The 27015-nt window shown below is 36.2% G+C and overlaps 1 protein-coding gene across 1 annotated transcript; it reads right to left on the reverse strand.

Moving 5' to 3' along the window:
- Nucleotides 1-835: 835 nt before the first annotated feature.
- Nucleotides 836-26771, reverse strand: LOC145663821 (retinol dehydrogenase 13-like). Its single transcript, XM_081729913.1, has 7 exons — nucleotides 26531-26771; nucleotides 18939-19104; nucleotides 18163-18271; nucleotides 15018-15163; nucleotides 8970-9138; nucleotides 7506-7713; nucleotides 836-1002 (listed from the first exon to the last, which is right to left on the reverse strand). The coding sequence occupies exons 1-7, from the start codon at nucleotides 26605-26607 to the stop codon at nucleotides 903-905; spliced, it is 975 nt and encodes a 324-aa protein (XP_081586039.1). The 5' UTR covers nucleotides 26608-26771; the 3' UTR covers nucleotides 836-902.
- Nucleotides 26772-27015: the final 244 nt, after the last annotated feature.

The following is a 27015-nucleotide window of genomic DNA, read 5'->3' on the forward strand; positions in this document are numbered from 1 at the left end:
ATATCTTCAAATAGATAAAAGATAATTGAAATATGGAACAAGAGCGTCCTAGACAATATTATTTTGCGTGAGGTACCATTATCACAAGTCACCTAGTGGGTTTATGTTTTCAGCTGTTTAGAAACGCGAAAATAAATGCCGATTTTCAAAATGGCTCGAAATCGAAAGCAGATAAGTGAGTCGTGATTACGGTTTCTCATGTAAAATGATATTGTCTAGGGCGCTCTTGTTCCACATTTCGATTATCTTTTATCTATTTGAAGATATCACATAATTAATGTAAAATTAGCGGTATTTTAATTTCGCCGGGATGAAGACTCTTAAGCCTGTTGTGTTGTTTTCTAAATAAATAAATATTTTTTTGAATTGATTAAAAAAAATCAGGCTAATTAAGCATTCTGATTTTGAAGTTCATTGGAACAAATAATTGTTGGTAAAGTTCACCAATCTTTTGTTAATACATTATTGTTAGCATTTTGTTTTAACGGTATTTTGTTAAGCCCAGAACCAAGTAAATCCCTCAAAAAACTTGCAATGATAAAATTGCATCGTGGAGTGGTGTTTAAGCAATTAACATATAGGCCTGATATAATTTTTAATAAAAGTTTAATAAAATAACTTTACCCGGACTAGGGGGCGGAAAAAATTATGGGCCTAGGGGCGCCAAAATGCTAAATCCGGCCCTGTCGGTGTTCATTCCTGCTTGCGCGCGTCCCGCTCTAACCACTCGTGCCATTTTGGGGCACTCTCGTAACTTACTTTCTGGATGCGCCTCGTAATAGTAACGTAAACATAATCAGAAAGAAAAAAAACAATATAAATGAAAACAATGTACTACATAATAAAGTATTTACTAATAAAAATTCATGTACAATTATAAATTCTACACAATAAAATATAAATTACGTTTGTAATCTACTCCATTTTTCACTAACTATCCACAACCACTTAGCCATGTTTTCGTCTTGAGCTTGTGGCGCTGCTGGCTGCTCTGAGCAATTGCTGAAACGAAAACAAAACCAAACAATTAGGGCGCTGGGAACTGAGAAAAACACTAACGAAAGAATTATAAAAGTCAGCGGATATTTTTATTGCAGAACCATACCTGGCTACAGCACGTGGTTCTTCCAGTAAAACATTAGTCCTAGAGTGAGATGGTTTGCAACCAATATACAACGTATTGTGTGGTTAACCACTTGCCTTACTACTTTTTTCCCAAATGGAGTCCAAAAATACAGTCTTTTTAATTATTTATTTTAAAACTACGTTAAATGATAAAGCTTACAATGAATCAATTTTGGTTCCACAACTTAACATAACCAAGATATTGCAGTTAAAAAAAAAAAAAAAAAGTGTCTTTTATTAGCCCCAGTTTATTCGGAGCAATATTATACGCACCAAATTGTGTAACTTTCTTCCGATTATAAACCTTATTAGGTTATCCAACAATTGTATTATATGTGACCTAATTTTGGGAAAAAGAGTCAAAAATAATCCAATGTTACTGGCATAGATCGAGTATTTAGTTACTAGACCGAATTAACTCGGAGCAAACACTTTATCATCCACCATATGCATCTGCTATGCATATTTCTACATTTCAAATATTAGGTGCTGTATGGTACACGCCGAAACATGATGCAACATATAAAGCCATATTCTAGTCAGGATAATAATAACGGGATTCCCTCCTGATTTTCTTGCCACGGGCGTCACGAACTCTGGAACATACATTGCACTGCCTTGTAAGATTTGACTTCCTGTCTATGGGTGGCAAAAAAACTCTAGAAAATGACGACGTGAAAGTCGTAGTGGAGCTGGATGTGTACTTGGTCGTCCAAATTTCTGTGACATTGATGGGATATGATACAGCTTTATTATGTCATTTACAATCTTTAACCGGTATTCCAGATGAGTTTTGGTGCCACCGCATTTTTTATACAGTACATATGAGCTCCATACGGCTAGATCAAGGAGATGAAAGAAGACTTTCTTGTAGTATTTCCTGCCGCGCTTCCTGGGCGTCGTATAATCTGCAAGATGTTGGTCAACGCGATCGACCCAATCCATAGTGTTATTGTAGTCCACAACAAGTGTACGTCTTCGTTTCATTTGTTGCTCTATACATAAATTAAAATTTGTACTATAGAGACATCTATCGGCGAAAACAATGTAACTTAACATACGAATCTCTCTGTACGAACTCCATTTACCACATACAACGTGAAACTAATTAGGCCGAGACTATACGAGCAAGTACAAAAATGACGTATTTATTCCAAAACTTTCCGAGTTAACTCGGGATAATAATATCGTGAATGTTTTTAAAATCCGAGTTTATTCGGGCTAGTCAGGCAAGTGTTAAAGGAAGCTGACGTTTATCAGCTTCACGTGCTGTAAACGAAGAGGAGGATTGTAGACAGTAGCACAGCGTTAAGTTTCGCAACCTGCAGACATGTAAACCTTACTTATTAGTTAGAATTCAATTTACAATCACTGAAATCTTTATTACGAAAATATCCACTTATAGTTTCTTCTTCTTATAATAACTTAATATCAATGTTTTAGATCTTTCGGTCTAACATGCTTATTTCATTTGGAGTTCAATTCCTCTTAGTAATATTGAGATAATGTATGAACCTACAGCATAAATCTGAAATCTACTGTTTACACTCGCTGCGATCTCAATATATCAAAATTAGCTACTATATAATGTATTATTAGAAAGAGATCCTTGTCCACATAGTGCAAAATATTGTATCGACATCCAGAAGCTATCACTGTATCAGTTTGAAGTTTTTCCTTTCTGAGGTAAAACCTGAGAGTACAGAATTCTAGGAACTTTATATAAATCAACAATTTTAAAGGGTATGAAATATATTTTAATAATTCTTACAATTTCTTTTAATCAATATAATGCTACGACCTTTCTTCTTGACAACCATATATTTTCTTTAAAATCTTACATTATTTACACCGATTTTGAACATAGAGTTTCCAACAGTCATTAGTCGAAAATCGCAACTTACTGTTTCATAGAATGATTTTACACGCTTGAAAGTGCTGATACTCTTTACGTTTGATGCAATAGTCCATGAATTGCTTTTATTAATGTATGCCATAAATAGTCCCCACAATAGCAGGCTTGAATTAAAGGCTAGAATGGACCTCTTCGTGGCATAGTTGTAGTCAATAGGTATGCCTAGCGTTTTTGCCTCTGGTACAGGAGTACAGGTTTTACTCGGTGCGAGAGCTTCTGATTTGGAATCAACAGTAAGCTGTAGATACATGTCTTATATAGCCACAGTATTGGAAAGGGATGTAAAATTCCAGATTAACAAATTTCGTTACAAACTGCGACATTTGCAAAGTCACACTACTGTATGTAACATGTAGAGGCCTAACTTTGATCAACCAAATCCTTAAGAATTAAATTAAACTAATATGGTAAGTTATTCTGAAAAATCCTGGTATATACGAAGTACATGTAAGAAAACAAGGTCGATATATTTTTTTTTACAATGGGTTGGCAACACTGATTAAGTTCAGCATGAACAGGACCATGCCCTAGTATTCTGTGCTTGCAACATAGGTAGAATCGTCCGAGTGGTGTTGCGTACGTACGAACAGTAGTAAGATGAAATGGCAACCGTAATACAAAATCCCGTCAAATGTGAAGTGATATCTGTCATAGATTTCTGAGCACTAAAGGACAGATTGCAGTTGACATCCATCGAGAATTGTGTGCCATTTACAGACCGACAGTAATGAGTGAAAGAAAGGTCAAGGAATGGTGCAGAGAGTTTCGGGAAGGGTGTTCAAATGTTCATGATGATGAGCGTAGCGGAAAAACAGTTCAGATGGACAGTTTGGTAGAACGCGTTAACGAGAAAGGGCGATTCAATCGCCGGGTCACAATAACTGAACTCGCCAAAGAATCTGCAGCATCAAATTGCAACTGTTAAGCTGGGTTATCATAAACTAATGCGAGGTGGGTGCCAAAAATGCTGACAGACGCTCACAAAGAACAAAGAAGGACAGCTGCACGTAATTTTTTGGTCCGCTGTGGGAAGATGAGGATGACCTCTTTTTTCATATAGTGGAACCTGGATATCGTACGCTACTAGAGAGTTGAAGCAGCAGTCAATGCACTGGCGTCACTGGTTCTCCTAAAGTGAAGAAATTCAAATAAACACCATCAGTGTACAAAATCGTGGCAACCGTGTTTTCGGACGAAAAGGGTGTTATTCTTGTGGATTTATTGAAACAGGGTGTTTACAAGTTTTGAGAATCCAAATTTCTTGACCTTTTCTTGACGATATTACAAATTTTCTTAACCAAGTACTTCAGTTTTTTTTTCTTTCTTTATTAAAGTTCCCTACCAATGGCTGGTTACGATGAAAGCTAAAAGTATTTTACACTTTTGTCTTAGCAACTTGTAATTAATAGAGACTATACATCTAATTTACCCAATTTTATCATCTCAGTGTTACCTCTTAGAATACACTTTCATCCTCGATGGGGAATGGGGCTTTACTTATTGTTGTTAACTCTTTCTCTGTGAATATACTTCTACTAAATGACAGGGATTACAGTGATTTATGACATTCTAATACATAAGTACAAATACTCACTACCGTGACAAAAATGTCAGTCACCACAACACTTATGGGAACTTGCACATTTGTACTTGCATAAAACGTTTATCTTCACTCATCTCATAAACAGCTTTTTAAGTAATGAAAAATACATATACTAAGCAAAAATGTAAGCAGTAACAAATACTTTTTAACAGAACATCTATGTTAGACTAAGCACACTTACATACTCATTTTCTTTTGTTAGATTTGTAATTTCTCTGTCCAAAGAATCAACTTCGTGTTTCTGCTGCATAAGTCTCTTCTTCTTCATCTCCAACAAACTTAATTCTTGCGCAGCCTTTCTCTTACTGTTAATCACTTCCTTCTTTTTGCTCTTCTTATTCGTTATAGCTTCCTGTCTTCTAGATGACGCATTTCTTACCACCGAAATCATTGCTTTACTTATCTCAACGTTAGAAATCATTTCTGCAGCTGTAACTGGTCCGTACACTGCTTGCTGAGCAACAAGTGACTCTTCTGTCAAGATTTCTACCAAACACTCTTTATTAAGTGAGAAATCTCTTTCTACAGCAGCATTGCCGTGAAACAAGGTCAGAAGCTGGTGAAACACTATTCACACCTTTGTCACGGAGAACGTTAGAAAGAAACACATTCAGTTTATCTGTCTTCCAATCAAATGATTTAACTGCTTTCTTAAAACAAGGGGAATCGCAAAGTTGAAGGTAATTCCATTTCACACAATCGGCCATCGATGGAGATAAATGCTTCTTAGATACAAACTATTCAAGGCCAAGGGTCATACGAGACACTCGTAATGAGCAATTCACTAGTGGAAAACAAAGAGACCCCTTTAACAATTCTGCAAGCCAATGGGCACTTTCCAACCAGTTTCTTGAACAGAGTGATCAATTTGCGAATGAATCTGGTTGCAATACTATACAGTTTCCTGTACATGAACGGTAGAAGTGAATCATCAGACTGAAATCTGACAAGAAAAGGCTCAACTCAAGTGCAACTGACTGAAGAAACTCAAGCTCTGCAACTAGAAGCTGATCCGCAGAAAATCAATGGTATATAAAACACGAATTCTTGACCAACCGTGCAATTTCTTGACTTTTCTTAACATTCTTGACCTGTAGACACCCTGTGAAACCAGTATGAACAATTACAGCGGATATGTATTGCCAAACATTGAATAATCTGCGATGTGCTATCCAAAATAAGCGTAGACGAATGCTACGCTCTGAAATTCTGATCTACGACAATACTCGCCCGCACACAGCTGCTCGTACTGTTGAGACAATTCAAAGATTTCAATGGGAACTATTCAGCCATCCCCCATACAGCCCCGACAGTGCACCCAGCGATTTCTCTCTTTTTCTTCATGTGAAAAACTGACTTGCATCAAAGCATTTTAATGCCAGTGAAGTACTTAAGACGTTAGTTCTGGACTGGGTGCACTTGCAGGTAGCAGATTTTTAAACAGAGGGTATATGCTACCAGAAATGTCTGTCTGGAGGTTCATGGTGACTACGTCAAGAACTAGCCAAGCTATGTACTTGTATATGAATCACAATAAATTTCGTCAACCATTTACTTGGTTTAAAAAAAAATCGGCTTTTTTTGACATATGACTCGTACATTGAATTGAACTATCAATATACTACTTCCTACTTATGATCATCTTACTTGCTATGCCTCTGTAAAGTAAACTAAATGCAATTTCCTAGTGGGAGTATTTAGACGTCTCTGGTTTTACAAGTAACCTCAGAAATTGATTGTTTATAACAGACTTAAAAAAACTGACAAGGCAGCATTCCGATTTGGTGAATTCAATTGCTGCACTGGATTTTAATTTATATTTGATAGTATCTAATAAACATTACAATACCGGTCATATACATGGCCAACAAGAAGGCTGTACCGGCCACCGGCCTTATTCAGGAGAGCAACATTATTTCCTGCTTTGCTGGTAATATAGTCGTCAGTTGACAACGCTAGACATCTCTAGCATATTATATGAATACTTTTGATACTGTCAGTTGTTTTCTTCTTCATGTGCGAACGGTCCCGGGTTCGATTCCCGATGGGGCCACTCGGTCGAAGAAGTCTAAAAACGTTTTTTAGGCCAGCCATCCTGAGTGAGTGAGATTTTCCTGTTTTCCTCATTCACACCACGCAAATGCCGGAATGGTACCTCACATACAGGTCCCAGGCCGCTTTCTTCCTTCCCCATACAATCTACTCGCCGAGGGACATCATCTCCCATACGTGACGGGCTAACATGGGCATAGATGCCGAAAGCCCAGAAATCGAATTCCTAATCCTAGTGACGGGCTAACATGGGCATAGATGCCGAAAGCCCAGAAATCGAATTCCTAATCCTAGTGACGGGCTAACATGCCATAGATGCCTAAAGCCCAGAAATCGAATTCCTAATTCTAATCCTAGTGACGAGCTAACATGGGCATAGATGCCGAAAGCCCAGAAATCGAATTCCTAATCCTAATCCTAGTGACAGAGTAACATAGCCATAGATGCCGAAAGCCCAGAAATATAATTCCTAATCCTAATCCTAGTGACAGTAACATGGCCATAGATGCCGAAAGCCCAGAAATCTAAATCCTAATCCTTTTCTTTTTCCTGTTCCGACTCAAATATACAAGGAAAACAAAAGTCGCCAATAAACGATTTAAAAACACTATTTTTAAGTAAAAACAACAGGCTTCTATCCGCCCACTGACTTAGAATAATTTCATGTCTTATTTTTATAATTTGGAAAAAAAAAAAAAAAAAAAAAAAAGAGAAGTACTTACAACAGACTAAAGGTAAACTCAGAGGCATTACGAATCAATTAGTTGAGAGGGAAAGTACTCTTACAATATTTTTAAAAGAACATCTTACCTAAAATACTTTCCGGTAACTTTTTCAAGTTCTGGATCTAATGCTGCGTACAACGTTGTTTGCGCTCCATTCTTTGGACTTTTGATGAAAGGCCATATCAGAGGTCGTAAGAAAATAGCAGAGAAGGAACTATTGAAGAAGCTCATATGTCTTACTATCTCAGTATCTACTAAGCCTGGATGGACTGCGTTCACAGTTACACCAGTACCTTTAAAAAAAATAAAGGATGAACAAAAACACATTTACTCACAATGAAACACTAACTTCTCTAAAAATTCCGGTGTAGCTCCATGAAAATAAATAAAATAAAATAAAATACCACAATGTCAGTGAGTTTCTATTCCCGTGTGTTTTACATATCCTAACCTTTTAAACATTTTTAAACCATCCTTCATGTTTTTATCCTTTTTGAAGTCTACCACAGGCTGATGAAGGAAGTTGCATCTTCCGTAAGCGCTATCTGTTGCATGTACAAGAAAATTCTGCTACATATTTTTTTGCGGTAAGTAATAGTCTTTCCGCTTTTCCTCATAAAATAAAATACATTTAAAAAAATGTAGTTCAGAAGAAAGTGGAGTAGAGCGTGTGAGAATCACTCATCTTTGAATCATACTGATATTATTTTATTCCTTTCTTTTGTTTATGAAAAGACTTCATATATGAGAACTTCCAAATACATTTTGGAAACTCCATCCCGAAGGAGTCAGGGGAAAGTGGAGTGAATTCAATGTGCACATGCAATGGAAAGGAGGGAAGTTTTTTTTTTTTTTTTTTTTTGAACCTTTCCTTTCAGTATACAGACACAAAATTCAGTATATTGGTCTTTTCGATACACAGAATGGAAATAAAACATTTACTTGCTTGAATTTCGAAATTATCTCCAAAAAACTGTCGTTCATACTTTATAGCTTTATATATATATGTATCTATACTAGCAGTTTAAAAGTTACGGGGTTTCAAGATATATATATGGTACAACCTATATATATGAACTGAAAAATGAATAGAACGGGAAGCAACCAGGTACGCTAGGATATACAAAGATTGATTTAAAAATATGAAACTGCGTACACTTAATAGAATAAAAACTCTCTGCAGATCTATCCTGCTATTGGCCAAAAATAGTTGTAATGAAAGGGAAGGTTTTCGCTTTTGAGCTAATCAATCGTATTCTGCTTTCCTCCTTTAGATTTTATTTTTATCTCTTAATTTTAGTTTTGCTACTTTTTTGATAGTTAAATTCTAATACTTTTGGAAAACGAAATAATTTTAACATAATTTCTATCTATTCAGCGCTTGTGGATGGACAGTTCTTAAGTCTATTAATGATCAACAAAAACACGGTTCAAAACATGAACATAAGAGGGAAATGAAAAAGCACAATCTCACCGTGTTTATTACGATTACGCTACCCAATGCGATTTCAATTCAGTTAATTTATTACTGTGTCTACGAACAACTTACCTTCTAATCTTTGAGCCAATTCTCTTGTGAAGAGGACATTAGCTAATTTGCTCTGGTTATAGGCTTCTCCAGCATCATATTGTTTCTCACTATTCAAATCTTCTTTGTTGATTTTCCCTCTGGTATGAGCAACGCTCGAAACATTAATAATCCTGCTGGGAGCAGACGCCTATAGCAACAGAAGACAAAATGTTTGACAAATTACAAAGACAAAGCATGGAAAGACCGTTATAAAGTACAGGGTGAACATATGACTTCCCTGATAACAAATATTAATAACAAGAAAACAATGCTTCAAGCATGCGGTCTGAAAACATTGCTTGTATGATACTTCAAGATTATGCTACAGACTATGCTGCCATCTACTGCAGCTGACCACAGCGCGACAGTCATTTCTTTAAAAGTGGTGTCAGCACAGCAGAAAGGAAGTGTGTGTTGTGGTATCATGAAACAAAATCTCCCGTCACAGTTCACACACACACACACACACACAGAGAGAGAGAGAGAGAGAGAGAGAGAGAGAGAGAAAAAGAATTTTTTACTCGCGGTAGCAGATAGGGGAGACGCTCCATCATAATGCTCGGTCGATGTATAGCTTTGCTTTCCACTATGTAGTATTGTCAGGCTTCGGTAAACATTCGCAATCAGCGACAAGCCGTAAGCAAACGGACTTAGAATCTGGAGCCACAATTGGCAATGGAGCAAGCCGGAGCCGCCAACCAAGGCGAGACTGGTCCTAGCATTATTGCATTTATACAGAATAGATTCAAACTGAACTTTAAGCAAGATGAATGCACAACCACTTCACCATTGCTACTTGGAACTTTGAATTTTTTTTCAATTCTTGATTTTAATCAAGTTGCAATTTTGTTTGCCATATCATATCGTATCACATATAGTAATCTGAACTTAAGATATAACGAGACAAAGTGTTCCTGAACAGAAATTTTTCACTTGGAACTAAAAATCAATTGGACAGAAACTAACGCTGATTTGATCATTTAATTTTTGTTTTTTCACTTTAACTTGAAACCGAGTAAGCAAATCACGTTGAGAAAAGTTAACCTTTCTATTCGGCGTTATAAATATATGTCAAGGAATTGAGAAATCTTATAATACAACTTTCAATATCTGTCTTTTGTGTCCGAAGTTAATTTCAAGAAAATTTAAGTCAGTCCGAATCCGAATACAGCACCGAAGAGTATAATAATGTGGTGGAAAAAAATGAAATCTTTAAGTTTTACGTCCCGCGGCTATGCCGGTTAGGCTAAAGGAGACGGTGATGATAAGGAATGAATGAAATGGTGGGATGAAGAAAGTGGGAGGAAACGGGAGAACCCCGATAAAACCCACGCACACGGTGCTTGTCCACCACAAAGTTCTCTTGGCGGGGCCTGGGATCGAACCCAGGACCCCAAGCACCAGAGGTGAACGCTCTACCACTGAGCCACCGTGGCCCCAATAATGTGGTGGAGAAATATCTTGATTGAATATTATAACTAAAATCCAATATAGGAAAGCAATGACATAGCAATGTCGGTAAGGAACAGGAGAGCAAGTATATATGTGACGTACCCCCAGTATCGTTTCTTGGACCTTAGATCTAGGCTTCTGGGACTATTGAGACTGATTAAGAGTTCCCTGAATTGGTAGGCTGGTGAAGATTCCGAACCTTAGTAGTTCTTAGTAAACTCCCACCTTATATTAAAGTTGCAGTCCCTTATATAGTGAATTCTTTCCCTAATTCCCCCCAAAGTCCCATACTTTAACAATGGGCGCCGGCTCTTTGACGACGCCAGGCACCCTGACATATCATTAACGTATTAATGGTAGAGATGCCGACATTTAACGACGCCCAGGCGTCCCTTAATAGCCAAAAATAGTGGGAGCTCGGGTCGTGCAACCAGCACGAGTCCCCCTTAACGTATTAATGATAGACACCCAAGTAGAGCAAAAATGGTAAACGCTATCAAAATGCGTTTGTTTGTAATCGATTCAGTGTTCCAAGAATAGGTTCCATCTGTTGCGTTAATCTTCAATTGAAACCAGCAGTGCTTGAAATCAACCATTTTCAGTTTCACCGTTTATCGCCATAGAACGAAAACGGCAACAGATAGAAGAAGTGGTTTATTGCAAACGATTGAGCGTCTCAAGATTATTGTCCACAACACTCTACTGAAAACGAAAGTGGTTTAAATTTACAGTTACTTCTGGTTTCAACGTTTATCCCAATAGAACGAAAACGGTAACAGTGAGAAGATGTTTTCTGTAAACGACTCAGCGTTTCAAGACAACATATCAAGACAATCCAGAAAACTCTACCAAAACCAAAAGTGGTTCAAAGTTACTATTATTACTATTATTATATTTATTTCCGTAGAGCAAAAACGGCACAAGATATCAAGAAGAAAGTTTTTACAATCGATTCAGTGTTTCAAGGATAATCTCCTCCCTTTGCCCTCTACTCAAACCGGAAATGGTTGAAATAAACGATTTTTGGTTTCAACCTTTATCACCATAGAACGAAAACAGTAAGAGATAACGAGTAACGGGGTTTTGATACGGATTCAGCGTCCGAGACACAGGTTCTATCTTTCATCTTATTACTCTATTACAATAGCTATAGATGTACTACTCGTACTTCAAGTTTGAATATTGAATTCACATAGTTTGGAAGTCTTCGTTTCACCCTGTGAAACGATACTCATTTGTTATAGAATAGAAGCGAAAGCGTGGACACTACAAAAAAGCGACGCGTTGGGAAAGAGAAACAGAAACCGGTCAGCAGATGACTGACAAGAAACATTATTCAAAGGACATACTACGGGTATAACGATAGGAAAAAAAAAAAAAAAATACAACTGATAACTTTCACGTCAAGACAAAGGTTAGCTGAGGACGTGATTTACCAAAGATTCTCAACTTGGCTCATGTGATCTGTAGTAATGGTAGAGTACATACAGTAACAAAAGCGTCTTGTTCCTCTAAAATTTCATCACTACCTAAAACTTGTGTATTAAAACATCCGAAAAGCACATAATCAGCGAACAGATACAAGGACTCGTCACCTTTTCTCCAGCGCATGTAAAGAAAACGTACTATATACAATAAAAGACATGAAGTATGAAATTCTCTGCTTGTCCATTCTGTAGAATAAAAATGATATGATAAATTCGTACTTCGATAGCAAGATTTTCTTGTCTTCCTAATTTATGGGTAACGAAATGTCTTAAGTGTGTACTTCTAAGTTCAATGAGTTCAAGATCACCAGTTGACTGTTTTTTGTGACCTTATGTATGATCTACGTAATTTATGATAGCAAGGATCACTTTTATCCTACGGATTAGTAGAATATTTCATAATGATATATTTTATGTAACAAGTTTTCTTCAGATGCGTTAGGAAGGGATGAAAAACGCCTAGAAACCGCTCACAGAATGCGTGCCTTTGGATGTTAAGATATTGGATTTTACTTACTAACATATATGCATCCCATTTTATCAATTAGTAATTACGTCCCTACACTTTCTGAACTAGTTTAAAATTTTTTAAAAAGTTCCTTTTTTCTAGAATATTAAGCAGACCACACAAGAAATTAGATAACTTCCGCAGAATTTATCTAATACTAGGAACACCGTCTCTGGAGTGCATTTTCTTTGGAAGTGACTTTACGAAGTTGCAGATAACTCACTTGCTCATCAGTAGATCCCGTAGTTTTAGTAAAATACGAGATGATTATTTTCTCGTTTCTGCCACAGCTACAATTAGTCCCACAGAGTCTCAACTGGATTTAAATCTGAGGACTTTGCAGGCCAAACAGCTACTACAGGTTACCTGAATATTCCTCAAACCGTGTACAGACTTTTTAAGCACTGTAAACACGGCAGTTGTCACCTATGAAGACAGGAGTGTCTATTGCATCGTGAGATTGGAGAAAAGGCAATATTTAGTCACTAAAAATGTCCAAATAAACAGGTTCGTTCATAATAAGTTAAAGTATAGATATTTACGCAACTTTATGAAAATAAATAATAAAATCCTTATATACCTTAACCCATAGTTCGGTTCACGCTCATCAGTATGAATAGATGGGCCCAAGTTATGGTACGAAACATTGCCTCATCATCACATAAACTATTATTCCAGCTTGAACCACTCATCTAACTACACTATATATATCCAGTTCGTTAAGGACAGTGTTTGTGTTGTTAAGCCCATTGAAGGCGTGCTACTTTATAACATAATGAGAAGTGGCCTTTTTGATCCCACTCAATTACAAACATCCACTGCATCAAGTTTTCTTCTGAAATTTATTGCCATCAGCTTACATTCATGGATTGAAGCAATTCCTATCAAGTTTGGCTGAGCAGACATGAAATTATCGTATCTGCGCGAATATAGGCCGCTTGCGAATATAAGCCGCACTACTAAATTCACAAGAGAAAGTTGAGTATTGCAGTTTTGTATGTGAGTATCAGTCATCCATTCACAGCTAGTGTAAGACTATTCTATAGAAATTACATCATGAACAAAACAACTTCGACGCCAGCAGGCAGTTTGCAACGTGCATCTGTGTCAGAATTGTGCCGTTGGATTTTGGCTGCTTGGCGGTCAATATCGGAAGAACCTGTCATAAAAAGTTTGAAAAAGACTGGAATTTTTAATAATGTTGATGAAACTGAAGATTACCTTCTTTGTGATAATGACTCTGAGCAGCATTCTAGATCGTCTAGCGAGGGTGAAGAATCAGACGCAGTTTTGCTAAACGAAGTTGCTTCTTCTTCTTCTTCTTCTTCTTCTTTTTTCAAGAACAGCGACAGTACATAAATATACCGCATATATTATATATATACTGTATAACGAAGATACGTATTTCTGTTAATAAAAGTATTAAGTATACAAGTGTTTATTGTGCCAATGTAAGGTGTTACCGGTACCCAATGAAGGTGGCATTTTTTTTGCGAATAAGGTGGAAGTGTTTCTGCTATTTCCTTCTTAAGTCATTACTGGTTTACAAAAGTAACTGTAGTAACTTATAATTGTATTAATTTCAACCCAGAAGATACGTGTACATGTCATTTTGAAATTAACGATTTATTATCTGAGGAGAAAAATCTCGATTATAGGCCGCACTATGATTTTTCAAGCCAAAATTTAAGAAAAAAGTGCAGCCTATATTCGCGCAAATATGATAATCGGTAATCCCTTTCGGTTAGGATCCTTTTCCAGCCAGAATCCTAACGCTCTTTTGGGTTCACATGTGTGTTACAGTGTTCCTTGTAGGCATGTTCGACAGTCTGCCTTAATACACCAACACATCGACAAATTTATTCACTACGACGCTAAAAATATTATCTTACCTTTTCATTCCAGTTAGCCGCAATGGTCATGCATCTGCGATGATGGATTAGTCACATGTTACCAGTGAAATGCTCTAGAACAATATGAATGGACCAATGTTAGTTCTTGAAGGGGTGACTAACTTTGTTCAGTATACTCGGCGTATTAGAAGTATAGCTATTTTCATTCTAAATACAAATACACATTCTTATAATAATTATCTTAGACCACGTTGTCATTTTACATTATTCTTGTAGCTGTTGTAAGAAAACTTTGCAACCCGATCTTTCTATTTACTGTTTACACATTACAACTTTCCGAAAGCTGCGGATATCTTCATCCATTCAGCACTGCACTCTAGTGGACAAATAGTGAACCTCCTCATTATCACATGTATTTTGACGCGCTTCCCCTCCCCGTCCAAAAGAATCCGTTGTTTCGGAAGCGGCGAAACTGTTTTTTTTTTTTCTTTATGTTAGCGGGAGGGCGATAGCAGATAGCAAGCAAGACGACCCAGAAAGTTGTACATGGTTTAATTCCTTGCAAGATGGAAAAAATGTATGTCCTTTTCAAGACTATGTTTACATGGAGAAATATTATAGGGTTTTAAGATTTTTTTTTTTTTTTTTTTTTATGACAGCTACAAGATTCATGTAAAATGGTAACGCGGTCTTACATATAATGAAAAATGTTTCCTTGGAAGCTTACTTTGAGCACATCCAGAAGAAGATTTGTAAGAAGAAAATGTCCAATATGATTAACACCAAACTGCATTTCTATTCCTTCCTTCGTCAGGCTGTGAGGACATCTCATAATCCCTGCATTGTTGATTAGAATGTGGAGCTGACTTTCCTCTATAAAGGAGAAAATAATTTAATTCTAACTCTAAGGTCACACTTGTACGTAAGATACTCTATCATTAATGACAATCTATCTTTGTTACAATAAAGAATGCAGCACTAGAGAAACCTTTCGGCTCTGCTATTAGAAATTAAACTGTACCGAAAAGGATAGTCTTTGAACCTATATGCATCGTCCTACAAATACTTTGTAACTTAAATAAGTTATTGCACTTACAGATTTCTGTAATACCTGAATTTTTATAGTTCCAGGCTTTCGACTCTCTCCTGGAGTCTTGGTCACGGAGGTTAGAAACAGGAAGAAAAAGAATAGAAACATCAAGGAATGAAAATGGAACGGACTTACCAAGGGGAAGAGCTATGTTGTACAAAAAACACGTTGTCAAGTGCGTCAGAGATCTACAGATGATGTTGAAGCAAACTAAAATATGGCGGAGTCAACTTGTGCGCCTTTCCTGTTTTTTGTTGGAAGGTTGCCAATTCATGTTGTTTTTATTTCATGCCAATGCTGTGAAAATTTTGTAATTACCGCCTCCCATTCATCACTCAGCCATCCCTTGTATAGATTTTTTTTTTTAATGAATAAATAAATTTTCAAAAACCAGTTTCTCTACTTCATTTCTAGCTTCAAATAAAATGTTTTTAATCTTCTCCCCTGCGTTGCATTTTTTTTTTTAAATGTTTCAATAAACCTGACACCCAATTTTCCACTTTTGAATCTCTATGTTCCTTTGCTCGAACTTTTAAATTTCTTTTTGTTTTGCCTATATAACTCTCTTGGCAGCTGCATTTTATTTCGTAATACCCAATTTTTCATTGGGATTCATGTAATAACTCTTAAATTGGGTGATCTCTTAAATTAAATGAGTTACTTCAGAAGCTAACACTTATTATGTAATAACGAAAATGTATCATACATTTTTCTTAAACGTAATGCAATAACTAACCTGTAACAGACAAGAAGAAATCTCGAAAGCACTCAAGGACACTTCTTCCGCCATGGGCGTCTCTGGCGGGGGGGGGGGGGACGAGAGGGACGCGTCCCCCCAATAGTTTGAAGTACAAAATATTCGATATTCTAATTTAATTTATTTACTAACGACAGAATATGATATAAATAATAATAATTATATTTATTTAGAATATAATATTCAGGCTGTGAAACGACTTGACATGTTTCAGGGGGTCTGCAAAAGTAAGCAGAAAGGTAACAAATGGAATCGAAGATAAGCAAGTTGGGCTTGGTACTACCATTTAAATCACTTTCTTTGATGTTCCCCCCAAATTTTATATGCCAGAGACGCCAGCGTCGTCCGATATTAATGGATGATGAAAGAAGAGTCGAAAAGTTCACCTTCTTATCTGTCTTTTTGTAACAATGTATTCTTAATATTAAATATTATAGCATACTGCAGGATAGTTATTGTATTATTTCACTCAAAGGAAAGTTCAGGAAAGTTCAATTTAAATAAGTTAATCGAAACACTAATATTAAGTTGCATAAACAAGGTTGGGAAAGGCAGGTAATAATTGACTTTTCAGAATATCTAATATTTACATTATATCTTTACGTTTCTAACGAGTAAACATAGCTAGGGAGTCGACGAACAAAACCCATAACTTGTGAATAAACGAGAGGAATAGAAAATGTTAATTTCAATGTTCTCTCGCATTAATTAGACCAAAAAAGACAAAACAAACGTTTCAGAACAAATCCGGCTCTATCATCAGGTGGAAGGATTGAAAGAGAGATTAAAATATTGACAAAAACAAATACTTGAAAATGAACTATTTCATTTTAACGTCCTTTAGGTTAAGAGAGACGCATGATGGAAGAATTGGTAGAATGAGAAAGCAGGAGGAAATTGGAGTATCCAGAGAAAACCCAGGGACACGATGCTGTCCACAACAAACTTATTTGTCCGGGGATTGAACCAGGGACCCTACACACCAGAGGTAAGCGCCAGTATTGCCAAAATGTTGACACAAAAAGTCGCTAAACGAGAGGTGAAATGACTCCAATTTTAGGTGAAAAGTCGCTATATATATAATAAAAAAATAATCGTGAAATCCGTTGTCTATAAGCATTGTTTTGAAGTTGTAGATGTGAAACATACAATATATTCTACTCACATCTTTGTCAACAGGGCACAACCAATTCTTGAATTCAGGGATCATTTCACATTGTTTCGGGTACTTTTGTTCATATTTTGGAGTCATAATAGTTCCGAAATAATTAACACTACAGTACTTACGCTATGTATTTTTTATAGAAAAAGTGAAGGATAATTAAAAGATCCCAAAGGACAAATATAACGAATACCCACTTCGCTTTTATTCATGCATCTATAGCTAATCTCATTGCTATCGGTAATGCTGTATTACTTGTCTCTCAACGGAAGCTCTGCGAACTAAAGGACCCTCAGTTAAAGGGCAAGGATAACAGATAAAAATGCAGGAATAGGGGAGGAGTACGCTGTATTCTTAAATTCTTCATTACTTGCGCTGGTTAAAACAAAGAGAAAGAAAAGAACATAAAAACAGTTTTGAACTAATAATGCTATCTACAGATGAACAGGTTGTTTGCAGCAAAAAGTCGCTAAATTTGTAAGTAAGTAGCTAAATCGTCGTTTAAAAATCACCAAAAAAGTCGCCAATCGGAAAAATTACTTTTTGTCGCTATCGTGGAGGTCGAATCCCCCAGATTTAGCGACTTTTTCTCCAAATTGGCAACACTGGTAAGCGCTCTACCACTGAGTGGCCGTGCCCCTGCAAATGAAATATTTATCTTAGTCCGCTAATCTACGTACATATGCTTTTAAAGACAGGGCTGTGTCGCAGACTACATCGGGTTCTACACAGAGAGAACGATTGGTTCTGAAAAGTCGTGAAATTGGAACTTGCACTTTGGAATTTCTTAATTTGATAGTGATTAGAATATCTTGCGTTTAATTTCACTGAAGACAAAGCTAGTTTAAACTCTTGATAGTTACCTTCTTTAAACCTCTGAACAAATTTCCTAACTGATTCTTGGGAAGCTAAATCGCACTTTCTGCAATACACATATTTGTTCCTAGTCTCCAGTACAATTTCTTGGCGAGCCTAGAAAGACAATGAACAACTAAAATAAACGCGATATACAAACAGTAGTTTCTTATGCATTTGGTGAAATGTGAGACATGATTTTATTTCTGCATAAGGAATCTATACCTAGGTATATATATTCTCGACTATAATGTACTATTCAAATACAATTAGACACTATAAAACATATAACATTAAGATTTACAAAGCAAGGTTTAGAGATGCAAGTTACAATTATTAATCTTATAATATCTATACATTAGCGCTAAGTTCGTTATAATAGAATTTCTGGAACTAATTAAAACGTAGTTTTCTCACTAACTTTTCAATAACAACACTCAAGATAAAATATATTTTAACTGATGTGTTTTCCTAACATTTTCTGCATTTACTTTTTTTTTTTTTTTTTTTTTTTTTTTTACAAAATACCTTCTTTATAATTGAGAATACATACACTATTAATGGCTTCTTTACGTATTATATCAGAACTGTCTAGAAAAGATATGTTTATACATGTCTGGACACAAAACTTAACAAGTTAAATGTTCAGGTCTGGCTATAGAATAAAATGATATCATACGTTACGGACAGTTGTCCATATCAACATATAAATATTTATCAATGTTATCATCATAATATTTAAACAAAATTATGATGATTGTCCACTTACTCAAACTAAAATTACCTCTTCACATTTCGTCATGTCTCTGCACGCCATGATGACCTTCGCCCCTCGCCTTGCCAATTCTCTCACCGTTTCTTTTCCGATGCCTGTATTAGCACCCGTCACTATCGCTACTTTCCCATCTACTCTGTTAGTTCCAGTGTACTTCTTCCCACTTGTGTATTCCCTACAAACAAAATACAACTCACTATGTAGTACATAAAAATATTTCCTACTCAACACTTTCGCCAAAGACATTCACATATTTCATATAGTTGTTGACAAACACGAGGGCAATTCGGAAAAACTATTTGGCTTTCAATATACGAACATATAATATACCAGTATTTCCCAACTGTGGTCCACGGATCATCAGGAGCCAAGACTGAAAAGTGGTCAATTTTATTTTTTCAGTTTCTTTCACGTACACTATATTTTGGCTCGTTATATGAAAATGAAACTATATGACAAAATTAAAATCTATGAAAATCTTTCGTCAAGGTGAACCATTGTCTTTGGTACCCTCTTTCACTTTCCCCACCAAATCCATCCCCCTTTGCTTTGAGTGAAGTTCGGTCTTTTATTCAATTTTAGTGAGAGAATAAACATCCTATGTTTTTTGAGTTTACTTTTGCAGTGCAACTTTATAATAGTATACAATTAACTGAGTTTTTCGGCTTTTGATGAAATAACTGAGTTCACAACAAAACTTATGATAATTCGTTCACGATCTTATAAAGTATGGATCGTTAAACGATAATTCTAGTGAATATAGCGTTGTCGAAAATATTAGTAGTGTAAATAAAGTTCATTCACAGAAGAAATCATGCAAATATTATTCACCCTCTTTACAAATGGGTTTTTCCGTTCTGAATAAAGACGGTGGAAACAGACTACAACGTGTTGTTTGTAATGAAATGAAATGAAATGAAATCTTTAAGTTTTACGTCCCACGATTATGCGTGACAGGCTAAAGGAGACGGTGATGACGAGAAATGAATGCAATGGTGGAATGAAGAAAGTGGGAGAACCCCGAGAAAACCTACGCCACGGTGTTTGTCCAGCACCAAGCTCACTTGGCGCGAGCTGGGATCGAACCAGTCCCTATGCACCAGAGGTGAACGCTCCGCCACTGAGTTGTTCTGAAGTGTTACCGACTAAATCTAAGAAATTGTCGACATTGAGACGCCATCTTGAAACAAAACATAACAAATCTGTTGATAAACCAGTAAAATATTTTCGAAACAAAAAACAAAAGAAAAAACTCCGCAACTTCATGGTTCACAGAATTTAGTTAAGTACATTGTACGGTATGTTGAACAAAAAATGAGAACTATGTTCTTGCCCTCTAACGAATTCGTCCTTCTGATCGCTAGAAATGAACGTAATACAACTGGGGAAGATTTAATTTTGCTTGCAAGAAATGTAATAGCAAAGAACTTCCTTAGTGAAAAACATACCAAAGAGATATCTGTAATATCGTTATCTGATGACACATTATCAAAACAAGAATCGATCAAATATTTTGCTAAAGCGGTTACGTAATAGCATGGGAACAACGTAGCCTAGTCATTAGAGCATTGAGCTCACGTCCACGTGGTCCCGGGTTCGATTGCCGGTCGGTGTTTCCCAATATCCGGCGTCTACATAGTGTCGTGAGGCAAACTGGGGAGTCACTTGAATAAAACACGTGACGGCCACTAGGTCTAGAAAGCTCCTGGTACGCCGGCGACACAGCGAGGTGACCAAGTGGTCGTCGCTACGTTGGACGTCGATGACTGATGGCGTTGGTGCGGCTCAGGTTCTCAAGATGGGTTGTTACGTCAAGTGGTCACTTAATATTGAACATTGTGAACTAGTTTGATAAAAGTGACGATATTCCAAATAATGTTAATCTGAGGTTGTAGCGCAATATGAAGAAAAAGATAAAAGTTTGTAAAGACAATTTGTTCTGTGAATCGGCAGCTCTTCATACAACTGTTGAAACCTTTTTCAATGTTGTCAGTCCCTTCATTACCATAAATAAGAATCCATGGAAAAAAAAATGTGACGCTGGCGTCTGAAAAACAGCATCAGTCTTCATATCAGGTAAGTGCTAAATGCATAATCTTAAGTCTAAATTGCCATGATCGTATTTTTACAAATATCTCCACTTATAACAGTATCGTACCACCCTGTCATAAAAGACACATTTAATTTTAAGATTTCAAAATTAAACGTAGAATTTTCTACGATATTGGCAGGGTGGATTGATTTAAATCAAATTCCGAAGTAGATTAATTGAAAGTAAAATTAAGTAAAATCCGTTTCTGTTCTGTTACTTTGATTATGAAACATAATAACCATAATAGAAAGGGTGTTCAAAAAGTTTTGCACAGTGGTCTCTATTTTTTTTTTTTTTTATTTGTTGTAGGAGGAGAATGATTTTTTTTGTGAACATACTTGGAACATTTAGCTATACACTGAGCCTACTCAATGTAGCCTCCATCAGCTGTGACGCATCTGGTCCAACGTTCTTTCCATGATGTAAATTCACTTTGGTAAAATTCTGGGGATTGACTTTTACACCATCGCTTGACACAGGAAAAGGTCTTTCTCACTATCAAATGTTTTTAACGCACAGTTGGCTCTTCAGACGTGTTTTGCTCTCAGGTTCGGACAAAAACAACCATGTTTCATCCTGGGTAATGACGCGTCAAAACACTGTTTCCACTTTTCAGTAAAGGTCGTCATAAGACCCTCGCACACATCCTTCCTCATCTTTTTCATATCTCTTGTCAATAATCTAAGCACCCAACGTGCACAAATTTTTCTGTACCCTAGTGACTGTACCACTGATATCACACTACCCAATGACAAACCAGTCATTTCAGCAAGCTGTCGTGTCGTCACACATCTGTCATTTTGGATGATTTGATTAATGGTCTCCTTATTCACATCACTTACTACCGTCGATGATCTACCGCATCGTGGATTGTCCAGTAGAGAGAAATCACATTCTTTAACCTCTGCAACCACCGCTGGATACTGCTGCGATCCAATGTGCCCTCCCTATAAGCAGGCAGCAACTTGCTGTCAATTGATGTGTCAGAGTCATCACTGGTCTTGAAGAGGAACTCCATCACCGACCGTTGTCGCAACCTGACATCTACTTCACGGTCCATTATGGCTCACCTGTAAATAAAAGAAAATACTTTTATACACCAATTTATAGCTAAATGTTCCAAGTATGTTCACAAAAAATTTTATTCTCCTCCTGCAACTAATAAAAAAATTAGAGACCACTGTGCAAAACTTTTTGAACACCCTTTCTACAATGAGACTCAAATGTATGTACAGCACAATATGAAAACCGGTGTCATGCAGAGGATGATTAGGGAAATCTCATTTTGAACGGGTGACGGGGAAATCCTGCTTTCTTCTCTTCGTTCCATATTGTTTCTAAATCGTTAACTATTCCAACGGGGAAATCACCATGGGCATTTAAGACGAAAATTCTTTTGTCTGGACGTCTGTTTGTTTGTTCTCAGATAATAAGGGCGTATCTAGAGGGGTCCAATCCCCTCTACGAAACTTTTTTTTTTTTTTTTTTTTTTTTTTAGATTTTATAACTTTAGACGAAATTTATGTATTTTATATGTATTTCGTGCCGCGAGCTAGTTCCGATTTCTTAAAAATATGTCCCTGCTAAATATCAGTAACTTTTGTGAAAAAAGTGTCATGTTGATAAATGTTGCAGTACTTTTTCCGTATCCTTAAGAAACATTGTTTCCGATAAAATAGGTTAACAATTGGGGATTAATTCAAAAATTGAATCCCAATACTTTCACTTAAATGGCATTATTAACATTTAATACTATGGTAATTACTAATGTTTTTTTCTTCATATACGGGGAGAAAGATATGATTTAAATTTAAAAAAAATTACCATATTATGATTTTTTTTTCCACCCTGGATATTGGTGTGGAAGAAGTGAACGCATTGTTTAATGAATTCTTTAAGATTAGCCAGAAGACGTGTAAAAACAACCTAAAAATACAATACTAGTGTGTATATATATATATATATATATATATATATATATATATATATATATATATATATATATATATATATATATACTTAAATAGTGCACTGTTAAGTCGCACATATATGTATATAATATATATATATATATAGGAAAATGAATATAGTACAGGCTAATGCAATGTTTTTATCATTGGGTAAAACACTGCACCATTTCCACTTTCAGTAATTGCTTTGCTACTTAAGTGTTATATTCTTAACTTTTCACAGCGCCTCCGAGTAGCGTAGGTGCTATCACTCTTGTCTTTGGTGCGAGCGGTCCCGGATTCCATTTCGGTTTGAAATATGAAACAAAAGGATGGATTGTGTCCTGTTAGCTTGTCGAGTGGTAGCTCTGTGCTACAATTTTCAGAAAAATCACAGATGACAGCAAATTCTAATTCTTTAAGATTTTCTTTTGTGTAGTTAAGGAAGGCTCCCTGTTGCTTGGCAATGAACTCATGCCTACTCGCTAAGCTTGCTTCAATTCGTTTGGTTTGTTTACGCTTAACTCCTTGTGGAAAAGCGAGGTTATGAAGGATTGGACATATTACTTGAAGTGGCATCTGAACCACTACTTCGTTGCCACCTGGGAGAAATTTTGAGAGCTCATCGGGACTCCTTAATTACGAGGGGAATATTAGATTCAACTAACACAGATGATTCGATGTGATATGTGAAAACGTTACTATGAAATCCACGTGGCATCTGTGATTACGATTTGTGACATTTCTGCATTTTTTTTTTACACCAATTGTTTTTTTCTATAAAAATAAAAAAAAAATTGTTTAAACCAGCCAACCCTGCTGTTGTACCAGTGATATATGTATGCTTTTTACAAACCACGTTTATTTACAGTAACATTTTTAATTGTGAAACTTGTATTAATATTATTTTAAAGTTCAGAAGTATCAGCACTTTAACTTGCTTTAAGTTAGTTTTTAAAGTATGAGGTAATAAGTGTATGAGTATGAGTAATACATGGAAGTGCGTCGGGACCGGAATACAGCAAATTACGGATGCGTTAAAATACTAAACAATACTTTTGATAAAGTGGATACTTTCAAATACCTAGGATCAATATTAACAGAGGAAAATTATATTCACGGAGAAATTAAATGTCGACTAAAAGCAGGGAATTCGTGTTATTATTCGGTTCAAAATCTCTTGTCGTCGCGAATTCTGTCGAGGAATTTGAAGCTTAAAATATACAAAACGATAATCATGCCTGTTGTTCTGTATGGCTGCGAAACATGGTCACTTACTCTGAGGGAAGAACATAGACTGAAAGTATTTGAGAACAAGATCCTGAGACGAATATTCGGACCTAAGTGGAACGGGAATGGCGGAAACTTCATAACGAGGAATTACATTATTTTATATGGTTTACCCAACGTTGTTAGGATCGTTAAGTCTAGGAGGCTTAGGTGGGCGGGTCATGTAGCTAGAATGGAAGAAAGTAGAAACGCTTTCAAAGTCTTGACTGGAAGACCAATCGGAAAACGACCATTAGGAAGACCTAGGCGCAGATGGGAGGACAATATTAAGATGGATTTCGCACAGATAAGAATACAAAGTAGAAACTGGATTGAATTGGCTAAGGATAGAAGTCAGTGGAGAGCTTTTGTGAACGCGGCATTGAACCTCCGGGTTCCATAGGCCATAGAGTTAGTTTAGTTAGTTATGAGGTAATAAGTATAGCGAGCAGATTACAAGTAGGTATGATACGTTTTAGACCTATTACTGTACCCTTGATGTTAGTGTTCAGATTTATTCCCACAAGTTATAAATAAATGAATTCGTGTATTTTTCACCTAGGTACAGGGTATTAATGAAAACTACAGTGTTTTAATTGTTTTTAACAATGAACCCATTATCATCCCAAATTCATGTTTTCCAGGTCTTTACAGCAATACTATCTATTTATGGAATTAATTTCAAAATTTTAAAATGTGTACTTTTTGAAAAATGTTGATTTTGACTTTGAAAATAAAAATTTGTCTTAGCCTATATGATGTTGTATACCACAGGAAAGGGCATGAAAAATGCTGTAAAATGACACCTCAACCAGCTCTCTACCTTAATTAGGAGAGCTGAAATTCCAATTTCAAAATAAATTGAACATATTTTGGTAATTTTTTCCAAACTCTACTTAGCTCTATCTTTAATACCATTCGATATATACAGTTGAAATTTGGTATTTTTCTTAGTCTATATGAATAGTAACCCCGTGCAAAATTTCATGATAATCTGAGATGGTGAGGTAAATTTTGTTCTCAAATTGTGATTTGACCTAGAATGCCTCAAAAGCGCGTACGCTAACCGCTTAGCCATGAAGGAACTTATTTTTCGTGAAGGAATGAGAGCGTGAATATAAGTAGGATACTGTCAGTGCACAGCATATTGAAATGAGTTTTCAGTGATAGTGAAAGTGCCTATTGAATGTGTAAGTGTGCTCGTCTACTAGCCTTGTTTATGTATACAGCCTACTCCTGTCGCTGACTCGGTTAGACGGGGCAAGGTTCTAGAACATAGGTCCCCTTTCGCATTTAGCTGTAATAAAGATAGGAAACCACGTGCCCTCGCTCGGCAATACTATGTGAATTACATATTAAACATTGGTACAGAAAGGAAACAACCTGGCTACTATCATATATGGGAAGACCTGTGTTCTAGAACCTTCCTGTTAGATGGCATTCATGACTTTTAGTGGCCATTTACCACAGATTGGTTCATGTTGGCATATTTTTGGAATTAGGGGGCCAGAACGTTTTGCTTAAAATTCGTACTTTCTTGCTATATTTGCTGTATTTCTTGATGGTTTAGGTTGGTTTAGATGACGATTATGGGCTCTGGGGGTGGGGGCAGAATTCTTTGCTTAAAATTCGTACTTTCTCCGTATATTTTCTGTGTTTTTGATGGTTTTGGCTAGGCTAGGCTATGTTAGTACTTAGTAATTACCCTTACGTGACATCAACTCATTTCTCCTGTAAACATGGTTTTACACTTGATTGTGGTCCCCCAGTCCCAAAGTTAGTCCTTCGTGTTTTATGCGCTGTAATGTTTATGCCATACGTCCACACTGTATTTATACTGAGCCCTCCTGAAATAAATTAGCAAGTAGCAATGGACCTCCTAATTTAATGCACGATCACCTGATAGAAATACAAAGCTCTAACCTAACCTGAAAATATAAGAAATGTGTGAAAATTTAGTAGAACCGTCTGCTCGAGTAATGTCTTATAAATCTACACACAGTTGGTAGGCAGGCACCAAGAAAGAAAGTATAGAAATTATTCAAAGATTTCCACGAAGAAGCGTAATCTCCTTTGAAGCACTGCATTTCATTTGTAAAATTTTAAAATTTGCTCCCACTTCCTCTTGTACCTGTACAGTAATCAGCCTTGTACTTCGAAATTGGATTTTTTTTTTTTGGAAAGCTTTGTAACCTACTAGTTTGTGCATTTGTTACATATACTTAAACATTAAATGAAAACTTAGATCTAGATAAATAGCTATTTCGAAAAGAAAGAAAAAAAACACCTACTTCAATAGAATTCCGCCGCCAAACACGGTCCCGACAGCACTTAATACAACTACAAATTTTGGTGGCCTCCACACCATTTTTATCAACGTTATCTTACTTTCTTCCTCAATGTGTGTGGAGTTTGTCTACTTAGAGGTTTCATTATATTTTATAACTTCATAGTTACAATATCGAAAAACATTTAAAGCCCACCACATCATGTGTTTGTGTTCCTGCTGCCTTCACCAGTCGATCATGTAGTCGATCACCATTGAGATAATGTCGATCACTAAGATAGATCGATTATTATATTTGCAGATGGCTACTGTGTCTATAATGGTCATTGCAAAATTTGTGGAACTCAACGACAAATATGCAATAAGTATTAATACATACTCCCAAAATAAAATGAATGAAATTTTAAATGTTATACCCCTTTGGGGCTAAAAGCTCTAATATTTGCAATGCGTTCATAATATTCAATATACAAATATATTATTTGAGAT

The sequence above is a fragment of the Thermobia domestica genome, chromosome 11 (assembly GCF_964235325.1).
Source record: "Thermobia domestica chromosome 11, izTheDome1.hap1.1, whole genome shotgun sequence".
NCBI classification, from domain to species: domain Eukaryota; kingdom Metazoa; phylum Arthropoda; class Insecta; order Zygentoma; family Lepismatidae; genus Thermobia; species Thermobia domestica.